The sequence below is a fragment of the Drosophila miranda genome, chromosome XL (genome assembly GCF_003369915.1).
Source record: "Drosophila miranda strain MSH22 chromosome XL, D.miranda_PacBio2.1, whole genome shotgun sequence".
NCBI lineage: Eukaryota > Metazoa > Arthropoda > Insecta > Diptera > Drosophilidae > Drosophila > Drosophila miranda.
In genome coordinates, this window is record NC_046673.1 from 15,338,967 (window position 1) to 15,356,913 (window position 17,947).

Consider the following 17,947-nt stretch of genomic DNA (forward strand, 5'->3'; position numbering starts at 1 on the left):
TTACTTGCTTTTATTGCATTTCTAAAACCAAAACTTGTAAAGAACAAACGTATTTCTTCAACAAATTCTCTAGTTTAGTCTTGAGCCGCGCATTTCAATCATGGAACGGCGTTGCCAAATACTCGACAGCTGGCAACGCTGGCACTGCTGACGTTGCCACTTTCGTGCGTGTCAGACAGCTGCTGTGTGTGTTGGTTGTGTGTGCGCGTGTGTGGGGACTGCCGCATTAATTTCTTGATTTCGATTTGGACTCAGATTTAGCCCGTAGCCCCGCGAAACGTACAAAATGAAACTGCCAAACGACACACTGGTACTGCTGCTGGGCGGGTGCCTGCTACTGATGTGCGGCACGGCCCGGGCCTGGCACTCGGAGGAGCTGGAGATCTTCGATTTGGTGGAGGAGATCAACAAGAACTTCTACGAGTTCATGGGCATCAATCAGACTGCCACCAACAACGAGATCAAACGCGCCTTCCGCACCCTCTCGATTGTCCTGCATCCGGACAAGAATCCGTCCGAGGACGCGAACATCCAGTTCCGGAACCTCGTCTCCATCTACGAGGTGCTGAAGGACTCGTCCAAGCGGGAGAAGTACGACAAGGTGCTCAAGGAGGGCATGCCCAATTGGAAATCGGCACTGTACTATTACCGCCGCATGCGCAAGATCGGCTTGTACGAAGGCGCCTTCATCCTGTTCCTGATCATCACCGTTGGCCAGTATCTGTTCGCGTGGGCCGCCTACCTCGAGAAGAAGTACACCGCCGAGCAGGTGTTCGGCACCAAGCTGAAGAAGCTCCAGAAGAAGAATAAAAACATCGACATGGATGTGATCCTCAGCGAGATCCCCATGCCGTCGCTCCTAAACACGCTGCCCATTCAGATACCACTGGCCATCTGGAATCTACCGAAGACCATCAAGAATGGCTTCAGCAAGGCCAATGAGCTCAAGGAGCTGGCCCTGGAGAAGCGCAGACAGTAAGTAGAAAAGAAAAAGGCCTTTCCACTACAAACTAGGAACTACTGCAAATAAATGTTATTTTTTCCGTTCTGCACAGAGAGCTCGAGGCCGCTCGCCGGCAGGAGGAGCTGGAGCGCGAGGCCGAGGAGCAGGCCCGCCTGCGCAAGGAGCAAAAGGAGAACCTGCGCAAGCGCAAGCAGAACAGCAAGGCACCGGAGAAGACAGAGGAGGAGTTGCGCGGCTATTCCCGGATCAATGCCCGACAGCTGAACGAAGAGGATGGCGTGCGTCCCGCTTCCCAGAAGGTGAACCACAAATACCTAGCAACCATAGATCAGCGTTTGTTTTACTCATCGCCCAAGGGCGCCCAAATCTTCCAGAGCACTGTGAGCGGCGGCTTCTGGACAGACGAGGATCTCACCGAGCTGATACGCCTTGTGAAGAAGCACCCGGGTGGTGCGGGCAGTCGCTGGAACACCATTGCCGAATCCATGAACCGCTCGGTCCAGGAGGTAACCTTCATGGCGGCCAAGATGAAGGAGAACGGCTACCGCATACCCGGCCAGACGGAGAGCGTGGCCGAGAACCTCGTTCAGGAGTCACAGGAGGCGGTCCGGAAGGAGAAGGTGAAGAAGTCCGCGTCCGTGACTGCTACTGCGGCTCCAGGCACTGTCACTGCCAGCAGCGAGAAGAGCATGCTGATACCGGAGACCAACTGGACGCAGGAGCAGCAACGCGCTCTGGAGGCGGCCATCGTGAAGAACAGGAAGACGGCCAGCGGCGATCGCTGGCAGAAGATCGCCAACAGTGTGCCGGAGAAGACCAAGGAAGAGTGTCTGGTGCGGTACAAGTATTTGTGCGAGCTGGTCAAGACCCAGAAGAAGGCCGAGGAGGCGGAAGCCGTGGCCAATGCAGAACTGGACGATCCGCCCAACGAGGAGGAGTTACCCGAGGAGCTGCTTGCCGAAGAGGTGGAGCCCACGGCCGCAGCGCCAGCGGCGTCCAAGAAGCTCAGCAAACGCGAGCTGCGGCGCCGAAAGCAGAACTACTCCACCAGCGATGATTCCGACGCGGATGCATATCAGTACGAGATCAGCTAGTCGCCATGAATTCCCTGGGTACCCCATCCTCCTCGCGTGGCTCAAAAAAACTTAGGTGTAATAAGGATACGTTTTTTTAAAATATAATTTGCATTAAAGAAAGACTGTGGCTATGGATCCAATGACAGGGCTTCCAGTAGCAAGCCACGATCACATATATAGATATCCAATGTCCTCCATTTCGAAGCGCTTCTCCCTTATGTTTTGTACATATTGTGTAATCAATCAAATCAAGAATTCCTTTTGCCAAGTAAAAACCAAAATGTGGATGCAAGTGAGAAGACATGCATACATATATCACGCGTCTTTTCCATGGGCCCTCGACACGATGATCGTATCGATAAGATAACAAATTGAACAGATCTTTGGACACACCAGCCGATAGTTAGAGCTATTCTATTGGATGCGCTATACCCTCTACTTACCCGATACTTATAGATTATTTTGTGTATCGGGTATATCAGTAGAGCCGCGGACCTTGCTGCGACTCACGATGCTACCGGTCGTTATGGTGCGTTTTGGGATCGAATTTTAATGATAAATGAAAGCGCCTACCATACTAAAGATTAATAATGATACAAGAGACAAAGACTCGGATTCAATCCTGCTTATCCGAATCATTGATGGCCAGAATGGACTCCTTGCTGATCTCCAGGAATGAGGCCTGCGACATCTCCGTGTCGTCCTCCTCATCCTCGATCTCCATCTCGAAAATGGTCATTTTGCGCTTGCGATCGGACAGCACTGTGGCCACCTTGCGGCTGCCGGAGACGGCCAGCATTTCGCACACCCCATCCAAACCCTTGAAGGCAGCCGCCTCGGGTATGTCGTGGATACTATGTGTCACAGTGGCATCCGGCAGATTCATGAGCGGGGCCAGATGATGTTGGGTGCTTTGATTCCGCGCCGCACTGAGGGAGAACTGAATGAAGTAGCTGTGGGGACGCACACCGGGCGTCGAGGAGGTGCTCTGGGCCAGCATGGAGAGGCTCGACTCATTGTAAAACTGCAGATCGACGAAGCGCAGGTTGTAGTAGTCCTCGTGCAGCTGGGGGGTGAAGGGACCGGGCAGAAGCTGGACGCGGGTGCAGCGCAGTAGGCAATCCTCGGCCCGGCTGAACTCCAGGACCATGGCCTCCTGCCAACTGATGGTTACAGCAAGCATATCACATCGGCCGGCCTCATGGACATAATAGCTGCAGGTGACAAAGTCCTGCTCCTCCTCAGGCTCCATGGGCGGCAGCTGACAGCAGACGACGGCCGTGCTGAGCTTGAAGCTGGCGCTAATGCTCTCCGTGGGCTTGTGGAAGACGGCATCTATGGCATTGAACATCTTGTCGCGCTGCTGCACCAGCGACAGCTTCTTGTCGTGCGGCACAAACAACGGGCACTGGCCCAGGCACTCGTTCTCGGCCAGCATCTGCTCCCACAGCTGGTTCGGGTCCACAGGATAGAGCTGCGTGAGGCAGGCATTCTCCAGATACTGCCCCACTCGCTCCAGATTGAATTTGCTGCGCGTGGGCATTCCCCCACTGGGGCATTCGATGTCCTCATCATCGTCGCTGCCCTCCTCCAGATCCGGCTCCATGGCGCATAGGAGATCGGCCAGGGCAACGTTCTCCTCCTCGCTGAGTACCATCTCGTCGGGTATCTCCTGGTGCGAGAGCCGCAAGATGGTGAATATCATCCAGGCGTGGAAGAGCTTCATGTCGTTCACCAGCGAATCGATGGTGCGCTGTAGCTCGTGCACCTTCAGATAGAAGGCACCGCAGGAACGCATCGCCTCAACGGCCACCTCTGGGGAGATGAGACTCTGAAATAGGGAGACATTCAGACACTCGTTCCTGGGGGGATCCAGTGTGGAATATCAAACCTCAAAGAAGTGCGACATGCGACCAAAGCCCGCAATTGTGTTGAGAAAATAAAACATATTGATGGCCGCTCCATTGAGCTGCTTGAAGACCAGCCCCTGAAGATTGTTCAGACTGAGATCCACCGAATTGGCTATCTTCTTGAAGCCCTTCTCTGAGAGGGTGCTGCAAGTGGCAAAAACATATGAGCACTGGATACTGTTGGTGGTTACGCAACTCACTCGAACAGAAATTCCTCCACCTCGAAGGTGGCGAACCCGAAGACATGCAGCTCCAGGAAGTGTGTGGATATCATCCCGTACGCCTGCGAATTGGCATATTTTGTCAGTTTATTGTCCATCTCCAGCTGAACCGTCTCCCAGGCCTCCGTCAGGCATTGCTGTGTGTCATTGATGTAGCTTTAAATGGCATTATTATTAGGAAAGACTCCTAAACAAAGGCTAGGAAGCACCTACTTTTTTGTCTCCAGTATGTGGGCACAGTGCGTGGCCAGCTCCAGCATTGGGGCCATGCAATCCTGCAACACCTGGTTGTGAAAGTGCAGCATCTTCAGCTGCAAGCCATCGCGCAGCAGGGCGTAGATGGCATTGAAGTCGCCGTTCAGCCGCACATCGTACACATCGAACTGCTCCGGATGGAGCACGTGCTGGGTTAGATCGATGCTGCCCGCCTGTAGGGCGCCCAGCAGCAGCAGATGCACTTTCCCGCTGCGCATGATCACCACCAGGAAGCAGGGCGAGCCCTTGGGGAAGGATTTCTGGTCCAGAGACTTAAGGCACGGATCGATGTTGGTCAGCGGCTGGAGCTTGGGCAGGAATCGCTTGTGCTTGTCCTTGGCGTTGCAGGTGTAGCTGCCCAGCGTCTCCTGGCAATTGATGGCCTTGCTGAAGTACACCTTCTTGATGTCGTCGTCATAGATCAGTCCAGAGATGATGGTCTCACTCTCGGCATCCAGCAGAGCCACCTTTCCATTGCTGTAGCCCACGGCGAGCAGCGTTTCGTCCATTTGCCAGCTGAGGGACCGCACTCGGACATCTTCGCCGGGCGTGGGGAAGGTGACAATCTTTTGCCAGTTTAGCCGCTGGATGACCACCTCGCCTGGTGGAATATAAAAGTGTGTGTTAGTCCATGCAGTGGACAGTGCGTGGAGCACCAAGCTCCGACTCACCTTTTTCCGTGCCGTAGGCAATAAGATCCATTTTATTGTTCCACTCCATGCGCTCCACAATGCACGTCATGTTGCGAGCACCGAGCAGCTTCATGGAGCTTGTCTGGGCCATTTTTGCAGCTTTTTAATCCAAACCCAATAGAGAACATCTACAATATTGCATCAATAGCAAATTTTTGTATATTTATTTATACTTTGCCGGCGTGTCTATCGGTCTATCGAACTTCATATCGGCCTTTGACAAGGTTTATTTAATAAATCGTACGGTACCGAATGTACTTTGTGAAAGGTACAAGAAAGATGGTGCAACGAGGGGGGGGATAAACGTCAAGAACATTGAGAGAATGAGTATCTTATTCGACTGCAGAACATTTTATTATTTTAGGTAATTGTGGGCATTGTGTCGCATTAATAGCAAATTTTTGGCATATATTTATACTCGGTCGGCGTGTCTGACGGTCAATAATCGCCGCCGTGCCTACCGAGATGGCATATCGGCCTTGGCCGATGTGTCTTGCGTGCAACGGAGGGGGGGAGTAAAATACAAGAACAATGAGAGATGTGTACAACTTTAATTGTATTTTATTCGACTACAGAAAATTCTATTCTTATATATAATTGTGGCCAGGATGTTGCGGGTCCCAAATAATGAACGAAGTATATATGTATATTACATACTCCAATTGGGTGTCTCCGATTGTGAGACTGGTTAAAATATATGTAGCTACATATGCATTTAAAAAAAAGAAATAGTCAAATCAAGATCCACCTTGGATCCTTCCTTAATTGGTACACTAATTTCTATGTATTATTTCGAATATGCTTAGTCGTCGGTTTCTCCAATTCCAAGCTCGCTGTCTCCCTCATCTGGTTTCTGGTTCTCGTCGTTATTGGTGCTGGCGGCTGGACTGGCCTCGGCTTCGGCTTCGGCCTCTTGCTCTTGCTCCGGCTCAGCCTCGGCCTCGGCCTCTGGCTCCGGCTCAGCCTCAGCCTCAGCTTCAGCCTCGTCATCTTCTTCCTCGTCTGGTCCGCCAGCAGTGCTGCCACTGGGGGTCTCGACGCTGCCGGGGTTAGTGCCGGTTCCAGAGCCGCTGCAGCCCATGCCGTCGCCATCACCGCCGCCGCCGCCGCCACCAGTGCCATTGCCATTGCCGGTGTGCCAAGTGAGGCGCTCCTCGTAGAAGGCAATAACAACCTGTGGACATCGTTCGTTGGCAACTTTGGCAGACACCAAATCGGCATGATCGCTGCCCTTCCATTTCATCAGGAACATGAGTTGACCCAGCGAGTCGGTGGCGCCCAGTATCTTTGACGGGACCAAGCCGCGCTCAAATCCAATGAGCTTTCGGGTCTCTTCGGTCTCATCCTCCATGAATGACTTCCGCTTGCTGCGAATGTTTTCGGGTGTGGACACTGTTGCTATCCGCTTCTTTGGCTCCTTCTTCGTTTTCAGCGACTCCTCGAAAGTGGATATTAAGTCGGGGCAATCTAGATTTTCTACAGGCTCCCAAGTGTTTTCACTGCGGGGGTATCCCTTCCACTTTAAATAGTATTCCGTGCGGCCGTTTACCAATCTTTTGTCTTCTACACGTTCTACTGAAAATTCGGCCATTTGGGTTATACGATAGGCAATTGTTGCTAGTAATTTTAGTGAAGATGCTTTTCGGCTGTCAAATTGTGCAGTTAGTCTAACGCGACGCTTGTACGGCTTGTGATGTGAGAATACATTGCAGTAAATTAGGTATCGTGAGTCGGTTTTTGATGCAGCCCTCGCGAAAAACAACAAATAAAGACAAAGAGAAAAACCATAAATAACATTAACAGAAAATGCCGCTATTTATTCGGAACACTTATGAATTTGCGAAATAAGAGAAAATGTACATTTAATTTTAGTTTATTCCATATAGGAAACATTCGTCCTTTGCAGCTATCGATTATTCCATTCAGTTCAAGTATCGATAGTCGTCGTGTTACACGTGCGCTTCTTTTTAAAGAAATAAACAAATTTATATTATATTAGCTGATTATAAAAACTAAACGAAAATGGGCGAGTTTATAGCTGAAATGCAGGAGCGCCTGCTGCCGGAGTACGAACAGATGAAGCACTACAACGTATTCACGCCGGATCAAGTCAGGTGAGAGCGCTTAGCAGCCTGTCCAAAGGCCCCTCAGTTTATCCATTTACTGATATTCCAGAGAAATCGTGAGCCGGCGCGAGCGTCTATTCCTAAAGATCACTAAAAGCCACCTGGCTGTCGGCGATTATCTAGAGTTCATTGTCTACGAGAAGCAAATGTACAAAACACTCTCGGACAAGGAGAAGATGATGCACATAAAGCTGACCGGCCTGAAGAACTCCATATCCATACGCATCATGCGCCTGTACAGGGAAGTGCTGGGGAAATTTACCCACGACAGGCGCCTATGGAGCAATTGGATCAAGTTTAGCAAGAAGTCCGGTCCCCAGGAGGTGGCTGGCATCTATGAGAAGATGCTGCTGGTAAAGATTCCATCGAGATTTAAATTGCATCGATTATAGTCTTTCTCTCTTAGTATCATGGCGATGATCCGAACTTTTGGGTGGACGCCGCCCTGTGGCTCTACGAATACAATCGCCTCAATATAGATCGTGTGAAAGACATTCTTCTTCGTGGCCTGCAGCGACATCCTGACTCGGAGGCACTTAACAAATGCTTCTTCGACATTCTGCTCAAGGAGGCGGCACGGGCTGATCCCGAGAAGAATCTGGCTGAGAACACACTGTCTGAGCAGGACATCAAACTGGAGCGGGTCGAGGCCGTCTATCGAAACAGCATGGCGAACATTACGAGTTTAGATTATTTTGTGAAGCTGCTGGAGAGCTGCGAGGATCACCACGAGATGACCGTCAAGCTGCAGCGTCTCATCATTGACGACATGCAGGAAAAGTTCCCGCGCGAGCCTGGCCTGTGGGATCTGGCGGCACAGCGTGAGCTGCGTGGCTACCATCTGGGGGACCCCGACGAGGAGCCCGACAACAGTGAGGAGGAGCCAGCCAGCAAGAAGTCTCGTCCTGCCACCAATGTCCGCTCCCTAAAGCGACGCATTCAACTGTGTGTGACTGTCTACAAGTCCGCCGTGGAGGTGCTGCAGACACAGGATATGTGGAGCCTCTATTTAGATGCCATGCTTGCGCTTAACAGCGACGGCAAGGCGGAACGAGCGCTCAAGCAGCAGTGCCTGGCCGATGCCCTGCAGGATGGCCATCGCTCAAAGCTAATGCACGTGCGCCACTATGCCACCCTGAGGAAGATGCTCAGCAGTGCGCCCAGTGGACGGGAGGCCGCTGTTACCATTCTAACGGAGGCCCTCAAGAACGATGCTTCGGTCGAGATGCACCAGCTGCTGCTGGCCACGCACGTGCAGAATGACAGCGAGTCGCTGATCTACGAGCTGTTCAACAAAATCCAGAAGACCATGGGCCCCGAAGCGCAGCCTCTGTGGCAGAGCGTCATCCTCTACTATCGCACGCGTCAGGATAGTCTCGGCAAGAAGCGCCTGGAGGAAATCTACAAGCTGGCCACCGCCTCCGTCTGGCCGGAGTTCGCGGAGCTGCGCTCCGACTATCTGCAGTATCTCTGGCATGCAGAGTCCGTTGATGCAGCGCGCACGGAGTACGCCAAGCTGGCGCTCCAGCCGCCCATGTCCCTACAGCTGCATCGCCAAATGGCCCATCTCGAGAGCAGTCTGGCAGTGCGCGTATGTATTCCCATTCTATTCAAAATTGCAGCTAATTGTTTGTCCCTTCTCTGCAGGACAAGGCGGCCATCAAGTCCTGGCGCATGTGCTACGAGTTCATGGCCGTTTACTTTGGCAAAACGGAGCCCAGCATCTGGGTTGAGTATCTCACCTTCGAGAGGGACCATGGCGAAACCAAGAACCTGTCTCTGCTCACGCAGCGAGCCCTCACCACCCTGGAGCCGCGGTTTGTGCCCGCCTTCGAGGCGGAGCGTGCCCTGGCCTATGTGGGCGCTGCTCTTGTTGGTTAAGGCATGGATCGACTGGTTCATTTTTCCTAGCTTTGTAAGTCTATATAGTGCTTTTTTTGTGTATAATGAGATGTACTCGACTGGGCTATTATTATATTAATATTTTATAATATTTTGCTATCGATTGTCGAAATCAAATCAGTTTTTAAATAGTTCTAGTGTAAGAGCCAGGGATCTAAAACTTTAAAAGATGAAAGTGTATGATATTGCAGAAAAATTTTACAATTATCAGATATTATCAAATGATATGATATATTATAATTTGATATGATATGATACAGAAATGATTTATTAAAAAAATTTGTTGTTCTTTTTTGTAAAGTTTGTAAATTAAAATCCTAAAGAAAATATTACATATTGATCACAAAAATCACTTGGTATGTGATCCTCTTGGCGGTGCGTTTCGCTGTCGCTCTTAGTCGAGTAGTTCTCCCTCAAAATGGATTTTTTTTTTTTAAACTAATCGAATCAAGCGATTTTTATAGGCAAGAAATTATATATATTATATAGATAATTTAATTTCATCATGGAATGGCATCATATTTGTAACCATTTTAGTAGCTGCAATGATCCCTAAAAACCAAGTTCCTGTCGAGACCGTGCAGTCTTTCCCTATAAGATATTCCTAATATCACTATTTATATGGAAACAGTATAGGGGTTTCCCTCATTACTTTCTGTACTTCTATATCTTATAATCTAATCTTCGAAATCTGAATGATTCAATTGGTCTCTAAAATTGGTTGAATTTATTTCAATACGACGCAGTAATCGTATGTGAGTTTTGACAAGGGTGGATACGTACGCTGCCGCTCCCATTGCCAAACAGTGCATCCTTTAGATGGGAGTTAAAGTCTACTAATGGCGTGTCGGCTGGAAGGCTAACTCCCGGATACTATCTCTGCCCCACTCCCCTGTGCTCCTGCTGCTGCTGCTGCTGACGCGTTTCGTGGCTGTGCCATTGCGCTGCCTGCGCTGACGCCGACGCTGTCGCTGTCGCTTGCCCGAGCTTTGGATGCGAGCGGCGGCAAAGCTTTCGTCACTTCGTTTGCGTACGCCGTGGAAACAACACGCACTTCTAAGATACAAACCCATTCGAACTGATCCTAAGTTCAGATACATTTGCATCTCAAATCGAATCGAATCGAATCGAATCCGATCGCCATGGAGTTCAACAATCGTCTGCTGCTGAAAATCATTGAGCTGGTGAGCAGCCCCTGTTCTGTTTCTTTTGTGCATAAAAATCGTTCGTTTTTCCAAATTTCTTTTTGTGTGATTGTGTTGTGTATCTTCATGTGCATCTGAATCTGTATCTCTTAGTTTCGTTCTTTTTGTGGTGTGTGCTGTGCGTCTTACAACCTGTCTTTCGTTTACGATTTCATCCCTGGCCTTGGAAGGCTCTGCGCCAGCAACACAACCGGTTCCGTTCCCTCTTTTGTATTTTCTGGACCAAAACAAAACCCAAATCCCATGACTTCATTGCACATACTCTCCGTGCAGGGGAGGGTACTAACATTAAAGGTCTTGCCCAGAAGTTTTTCACTCTCACCTCTATAGCCGGAAAACCCAAGATATTCGCATCCATCTTTTGCATTCTCCAAAAGATATTTGTTTTCCCACCAAATTTAATCCTAATCTATTGTATTTTGCTATAATCTTTTGTTTCTGCGACTAATACTTCTTAAAGAGGCTCTATTTCATCATAGATTTTAGACAATTATGAGTTATATTCATCATTAAACAAAACTTTGAAATTCTTCAAAATATACTCATAATCGTAAAGTGCTTCAGTTTTGCGATTGTTTTAAGCAATTTCAAATTTATTACAAAATGTTCTATAAGATTGTATTTTAGTGGTAATCGTTATAATATTATTTGTATGTAACTTTTAAACTGAAGTAGCTCTGAAATTCGATGTAGCTATAAATTATCTACTCCCGAAGTCCATCTCCAAAGGGTATTCCATGCTTCGGCTTTCAAAGCCATGTCTTTCCCTTAACGAATTTGAAGTTTTTTTTCTCCTATTTTTTGGAGTTATTGCGTAGTTGTTTTGGTTAATGCGTGCTCTCGGGCTTTCGGTTTTTCGGTGTGAGTGAGGAGGAGAGGTAGTTCCCTTGTCAGTCCGTAGACCGGTGATGTCATCGGCTTAGATGAATTGCTATAAAAACCTAATATAATATTCGGTCATGCCTGCCTCTGGGGGCACAAAAGAACGCAAGAGATGAAAGAGAACTTGATTTGTCTTCCGCTGGCATAAGCAGAATGGCGTTAGAATGGGCGGACTCCAATGATGATGCCGAGTCGACATCATCTCCTACATACATACATATGTATGATGTCACCCACGCTACTCGCTCTGGCACTCATCCGATCCGATCTGTTCGGATCCGATCCGATCCATACCGTTCTGTTCTGTTCTGTTCGGGGCAGTTCATTCTTTTATATTTATTTCCATTGTCTGGCTCTTTAACTCAATTCAAATTGTTCATTAGCCAGGTGTGTTTATTTGTGAAATTATATGGAAATTTCCCCCTGACAAATTATCGAATCATTTTCATTATTTTTATTTGCAAAATTGTCAATTGGCAAATTGGCAAGAAAAAAAGTGAAATGCTTTTGTGGTTGAGCACATTTTCCCAGAGCTTTAATTAAACGATGGATTAGATGAACGTTTGCCCCATTCCATCTATTAATCATTTTGTGACATCATTTTTAGAGATTCTGCGTGCGATTAATGGGTGGTAGAGGGTTTCCATATGAGAGTTCTATGGCAGCTGATTGAGAGAGAGACTGTCATTAATAGGTTTGAGCAGAGCTTCTCTTCTGTTCAACATCTTCTAAACATCTATGTTCTATGTCTTAGAACTGCGGAAATATTGTTACGAATACATTTCTTCCCACTAGAATGTTCTTTACAAGTCTTTGTTTCTAGATGGATATGAGAAATTGTACAAAATATTTATATATCATATATTTACATATATGTGGATCATGTTTACAGTTTATATTGGAAATGATTTTGTTTGCTGAAGTACGAGCATCATGCGGTTTCATTAATCATTATATTCACAGTATGACTACGAGTACGAGTATATGGTATACAGTACCTATATTTGCAATGCTGAGACATCTGTTTCGACCCCCCGACTTTGACTTGTTTGCTCTCATCTGTTATCAGGCAAGCGGATGGATGAGTCAAAGCGATGATCGGAGCGGACTGGAAATAAATACTTTTGAAATACATATGCACTTCTGTAGACATGACCGCATGACCCATATTTAAAAAAAACTCTAATCAGAGTCACTATTTAAGGAAATGGTTATCTGTCTGGAAAGAGTCGCTCTTAAGTCTTTATGTAGCTTATAATTATAGTTTAGGCTTTGAAATTCAATGATTTTGATCCTAATCTTACATACTTCATGAAAACCTCAAATATTCAATTGAACGATCTGTTTACACTCGGTCTCTCTGAGTTGATTGCAACTTGTGTGATGATTATATCCACACACATTAATCCCATCAGTCGAGTGACGACGACCCACTTGACTGAGGATCGTACTCGTACTCGTACTCGTAATTTTTTGCAATGCGGGTCATGTCCGTCTCGCCCGTCCCTGCCACACCCACAGAGCCGCCACAGAGCAGTGCCGCACTGCCGCAGCTCAAAGCTGAATGGAGTGCCGTCGCGATCACGTTTCACTTGGCTATTGCACTGACTAATCCGAACCGGACCCCGGACTGGGGGCTAAAACAGCAGCAGCAACTACAATGATGTCATCACTCACATGGCCAAAAAAAAAAAAATACAAAAATAATAGCAAACACAAAAACAACAAAATGCCAGAGCATTACGCATACGCATGCCGCCATGTGCGATCCGCCTAAAGGTCGACTGGCGATCCGTCGCCGGTCGGATTGCATTGAGTAAACAACCGACTCATAAAAAACAGAACGCCCTGGGAATATCTAATTGCAAAATGGCCCAAAGGCCGCCATTCCTGTTCACCTGATTGCCTATTCATCTAACCAACTATCTATCGGTCAGAGGATTACTCATCCTCCCAGAATCGTTGGCCAGCACGTTATTCTTTGGGCAAATAATTGTCTCACTTAATGGCTGGCTAGTCATGAAAACAATTCCCAAGATAAGAGGAGGCGGCACCCGCACCCGCACCTCCATCCGCACCACCAACTCGACTTGCAACGCCAGTCGTAAACATATTTACGAGCTAATAAATGTTTTAGCTGCTGCAAATCTGTGCCTTGCCTTCTGCCACATGTATTTTTTGTTAACGGAATTCCGTTTAATTGATTTCGACTGTTTTCGACCTGCTCGGATTTATATGGCCAAGACCCTGTGCCTGCGCCTCTCACCCTCCCTTTGTTTGTGCCTCGCTGCCATGTCAGGTGTATAATGAATGGACGCATACAAACAATATCAATTGGAAATTGAAAATAAAATTGATCTACGGGCTTTGTGGGGCCCCATTGGTAAATGGTAAATGGTTGGGTCTCTATTTATTTTGGGTTTATATTCTTTGTGGAGAGGGTTTCCCCCTTGGCGACATAAATATCCACACCCTTTTCCATGTGCCATGTGCTATGTGGCCTCTACAACCGACCCGGTGTTACCCCGGTGTTTAGGATACAATAAATGGCAGACGAAATATAAACAATTCTTAGTCATATTGGAGATAAAACCATTCATACAATACAGTACATATGTATAGCGGAACGTTTAGGTTATTATTTCGTTCATTCATGCAGAAAGATGCAAAAACATAAAGATTACATATAGAATATGACTTCAAACGGATGCTGGAACGATGGAATATGGACAGAAGCAAAGAACTTGGGGGATTTTATTTGTTTAAAGGTGGAAGTCTTGGAACGTGAAGCCCTTTGACATCTGTAGGAATCACAGAGATTCGGTTACAAGGGTCAGGGTGCGTCATGCAGCAGCGCCCCTCGGTGGGCGACTCCTTAGATCTAATAGCATCATTTCGTTGTAATTGTAACTAAATTGCCGTGAAATTGAATGCCCCATGATGTGCTTCCCTGAAACATCTGTTGCAAATTCGTTTTTGAAAAACTATTACTAATAGATATATGCTTCCTTCCGCTACATTTTCTATGGAAATCTTGTGTTTATCTCATAGTTTTCCATTATTTTTTTTTTTTTGCGTATTAATGTCATATTTATGGGGCTACCGTCGTTCGCCCCACCCCCCCTTCAAGATTTATGGGCGTGACAATTAAATAATAAAGAAGAGCACAAACAATACAGGTACACATACACACACATACATACATACTATATATTTATACGGATATCTGAAAGATATATGGAAGTGGGAGGCGAGAGCAAACATTCGGTAATTATTGACACACATAATTGCTGTGTGTGCCGCGGGAAATTGGTGGCGGAAAGTCCACATAGGAATATAGATACAAAATATTGTGTACGCGAGATACTATTCCACATTTAACCCATACACAATGGATATTTTTATGGCCAATGCACGAGGCCAGCAACGAGCAAATAAGGATATGGAATATAGAATATGGAAATGTGTTTATTTATATCCCACTCCCACTCCAATTGCCATTAACATCACCATTTCCATTCCCACTTCTGGAATATTCTAGCCTAATGACCTCTCCTTTGGGTCTGGTCTGTCTCCTTGCATTACAAAGTCAACAGCAGAATGCTTTGACGCTGCATCCTGGGGATGGGGATGGAGTTTGGTTTGAGGTTGGGGGGCAGCGAAGGACAAACCAATTAGCAGAAGCGTCTCCTAATTGATTGATGGTCGCTGTAGGGTGTGCCCACTGTTGCCCACACTTGGCTGTGTCCCCTCCCCCAATGAAGCACTCGACACGCCATATCGCTACCACATTTATCGCCTATCAATATCGAAATAATTTTCATATTTGATAAGCAAATTGGCCTCCCACTCGTGTGGGGCTTAAGTCCCTGGGACTTTTGCGCTACTTCGCCAGCAATGCCCCGATGATGATATATGGAAGCAGCCATGAAGTGAAGGGGCACCTTAAGTGACAGCACAGCCACTTGAGGTGGCATAAATGATTTACGATTAGATGTCGGCATTGGTCAATGAAACTGACAACTTCCAGCAGATATATCATGGCATCCAATAGCATAACCATTATGAAATTCCCTCTGCCTTTTGGGCAACTTTTAAACACTTTTAAAGACGGCCTGCTTGGCCAGCCATCAGGGTTAAGTGTCTGTTTATGGCCTAATTTCCTGTCCACACCCAAAGCAATGAAAGCGGGCATATGGTCGAAATTACAGCCCATTAAATATCCATGACGCACTACAATTTATCAATCGATTCTCGTAAAGCTTTTAGCCAGAGGATTAACTGGGATTTGCTACTGATTTCGTAGTATAAATGTGAGGGATACATATAATGTTTGGTGGAGGGGGATATATACTGGAGATAAAAGATACTGTCTATCTATGGCATATACCATATCTTTCTATTATGCTATCTATCAGACAGTGCTTTTGGAAGTTATTTCTTTTGCTGTTGGGACTTTTCCCGTCAAAGTCCTACAGGTCCTAAACCCATAGAAGAGTGCATGTACGATTACACATATCACGCGTCATGCGACAGCGCCCCTCGGTCAGTTTTTGTGCTTCTGTCTTAGGCTTAGGCTCTCTCTTTGTCTCTCTTTAAGAATGGCAAAGCTGAGTGCCAGCATTCCAAAACCCACCCAGAGATAGTCTTTCCTGAGGAAACACCTCTTCTCCTATCGCATTATCGAGGATAAGTCGGAAAGCACTGATCAGTGGATGCAGTGCGTTTCTGTCATAGGATCCTTATATCTTTTTCTCTCTATCTGGAATATCTATCTATCTCTGTGGTTGGCTGCCTCCTGTCACTGTCCCGATGTCTGTCTGCTTGTCTGTCTGTCAGTCTGTCCGTGTTCGTGCCTAATTGAGTACTCAGATACTGAGAGACATACCATTAACTAAAACAGACCTTCATCGCCACGAGCATCATCCTGATCGAGAGCGTGGCGGACCACAGGTACAGCAGCCAGGCGATGCTGGTGTGCGGCTCCCTCACCGGCTACGCGATCATCTGTGCCACACTGGGCATTGGTAAAGGACTAGTCCATGAGTCCACGAGTCCTTTTGTTCATCCTGTTCAACCGGTCCGATCCGTCTTTCAGGTCATCTGGTGGGAGCGAACATTGACAAGCGCATCGATGTCCTGTTCTCGGTGGCCGCCGTGATCCTCTTCATAGCCAGTGGGGCCGTCATCCTCGACCGCTGGCTGGACGTCTATGAAATAGAGAGCGACAAGAACAGTGTCCTGGCAGCGGCTATATTCTGTTTGGCCAATGGAGCCATCTTTGTGGGGGATACCTTTGTAGTGCTGAATGCTTGACAAATGAGAAATAAAATCGAGTCTCAATGAAAATGACGGGCTAATGAATTGCCACAGTTTTTTTTTTTTAATGGAATGCGGCAACAATCCATACCGATCCCGAACCCAAACCCGAACCCGACTGATCTCCAAGACTAATTTTTGCACCGTTTTCTCGCAATCTAACGATCTTTCTACTCTTTTCTCTGTTCTGTTCCCACAGGCCATCGCCATTGCCTGCATTGTGATGTACGAGGTGGATGGAGCCCTCTCATCGCGTCCCCTGATCGTCTGCGGCACCATCGGCGGCTTCACGATCATCTGCGGCGTTCTGCTGATCGGTGAGTGTTGTGTTGTGGTGTGGTGTTTTGTTGTGACTATGATTAGCCACGGATCGTTGGATCGTTGGATCGTTGGATCGCTGGAAATAACCCCCTTATTTTCTGACTTTCTGTTGCAGGTCATGTGATCAACTCTCTGGTGGAGAAGCGCCTCAATGCCTTGATCTCCCTGATCGGCTGCATTCTGTTTGTGGCCTCTGGGGCCTTGGTCATCGATGAGTGGCATGATGCCGTGCTGCAGAAGGATAGGAAGCGCAACGCCATCGCCGCCGGTTCCCTGATGATCATCAACGGTGCCGTCTTCCTCCTGGACACCCTCTCCATCTGCCGAACGTAAAGAGTTGTTCTTCTCCAACCAATCACTTATGCATCCATAAACACGCTTCTTCGTTGTCTAAAATTCTCATGGCTTCTGTGTGGATCGTCGTAAATGCGCTGAGAAGAGAGAAAATCTATGTATACCTACCCCCCAGTGTATTTTTTTTTTGTTATTGATACCATTATATTTATACATACAGTATAGCTATATATGCATATATGTATGTACAAGAGTATCTATCCATTTTTGTAGCACTTAAGCTAATCTCAGATACGCACGAATCAGAAACAGAAACAGAATCAGAATCATAAATGTAACGAACAAAGGGCATTCTCTTGAAAAAATGAATATCAAATTATTTACAGGAATCCATTAAATATATGCACACATACAACATATTCGTATTCGTATTCGTATTCGTACTCGTAGTATATTATGCTAAACACACACAACATCTGCTGGTCATGTCTTCTTATATCATCATAATTGCCTCCTCCTCTGCCTTGGAGCTTGGAGAGCGCTTCCCAGAGAAAATTGCCCATAATTGCGAGCACGAGGGGGCACGGCACACGAGAGTGTTTCTTGGGAAAGACCAGAGACTCTTCGCATAAGAGCAACAGCGCCTGACGTCACGTGCCAACTGTTGCAAAACCGAATCTGAACCCTACACAGAGGCCCAGGCACAGACCCTGGAAAGGTTGTCAACTTTTCACATTGCCACTTTCTCATCTGTTACAAAGTAGAGGGATGCCCTCCCCT

At 47.2% G+C, this 17,947-nt stretch overlaps 5 protein-coding genes across 6 annotated transcripts; 3 read left to right on the plus strand and 2 right to left on the minus strand.

The window, feature by feature from the left end:
* The first annotated feature begins 169 nt into the window (after positions 1-169).
* LOC108158537 (uncharacterized protein F54F2.9) lies at positions 170-2,219 on the plus strand. Its single transcript, XM_017290946.2, has 3 exons — positions 170-975; positions 1,056-1,263; positions 1,339-2,219. Exons 1-3 carry the CDS (start codon positions 287-289, stop codon positions 2,056-2,058), a joined length of 1,617 nt encoding a protein of 538 aa, XP_017146435.1. The 5' UTR covers positions 170-286; the 3' UTR covers positions 2,059-2,219.
* Positions 2,220-2,564: 345 nt separating this feature from the next.
* Positions 2,565-5,209, minus strand: LOC108158523 (anaphase-promoting complex subunit 4). 2 transcript variants are annotated; one of them, XM_017290907.1, is made up of 5 exons: positions 5,098-5,209; positions 4,385-5,027; positions 4,151-4,327; positions 3,932-4,094; positions 2,565-3,871 (listed from the first exon to the last, which is right to left on the minus strand). In XM_017290907.1, the coding sequence occupies exons 1-5, from the start codon at positions 5,207-5,209 to the stop codon at positions 2,657-2,659; spliced, it is 2,310 nt and encodes a 769-aa protein (XP_017146396.1). In that variant the 3' UTR covers positions 2,565-2,656. The 2 variants fall into 2 exon arrangements, with proteins under 2 accessions (XP_017146396.1, XP_017146406.1); XM_017290917.1 differs by having other exon boundaries at positions 2,657-3,871; positions 4,157-4,327.
* A 450-nt stretch (positions 5,210-5,659) lies between these two features.
* Positions 5,660-6,813, minus strand: LOC108158545 (chromobox protein homolog 3-like). Its single transcript, XM_017290957.2, has one exon. It carries the CDS (start codon positions 6,707-6,709, stop codon positions 5,921-5,923), a length of 789 nt encoding a protein of 262 aa, XP_017146446.1. The 5' UTR covers positions 6,710-6,813; the 3' UTR covers positions 5,660-5,920.
* Positions 6,814-6,922: 109 nt separating this feature from the next.
* On the plus strand, positions 6,923-9,478 carry LOC108158530 (U3 small nucleolar RNA-associated protein 6 homolog). Its single transcript, XM_017290932.2, has 4 exons — positions 6,923-7,232; positions 7,294-7,597; positions 7,651-8,835; positions 8,892-9,478. Exons 1-4 carry the CDS (start codon positions 7,141-7,143, stop codon positions 9,123-9,125), a joined length of 1,815 nt encoding a protein of 604 aa, XP_017146421.1. The 5' UTR covers positions 6,923-7,140; the 3' UTR covers positions 9,126-9,478.
* Positions 9,479-10,163: 685 nt separating this feature from the next.
* Positions 10,164-17,586, plus strand: LOC108164856 (protein snakeskin-like). The gene is made up of 3 exons (XM_017300785.2): positions 10,164-10,330; positions 16,752-16,869; positions 16,989-17,586. The coding sequence occupies exons 1-3, from the start codon at positions 10,289-10,291 to the stop codon at positions 17,204-17,206; spliced, it is 378 nt and encodes a 125-aa protein (XP_017156274.1). The 5' UTR covers positions 10,164-10,288; the 3' UTR covers positions 17,207-17,586.
* The last annotated feature ends 361 nt before the right edge of the window (positions 17,587-17,947 follow it).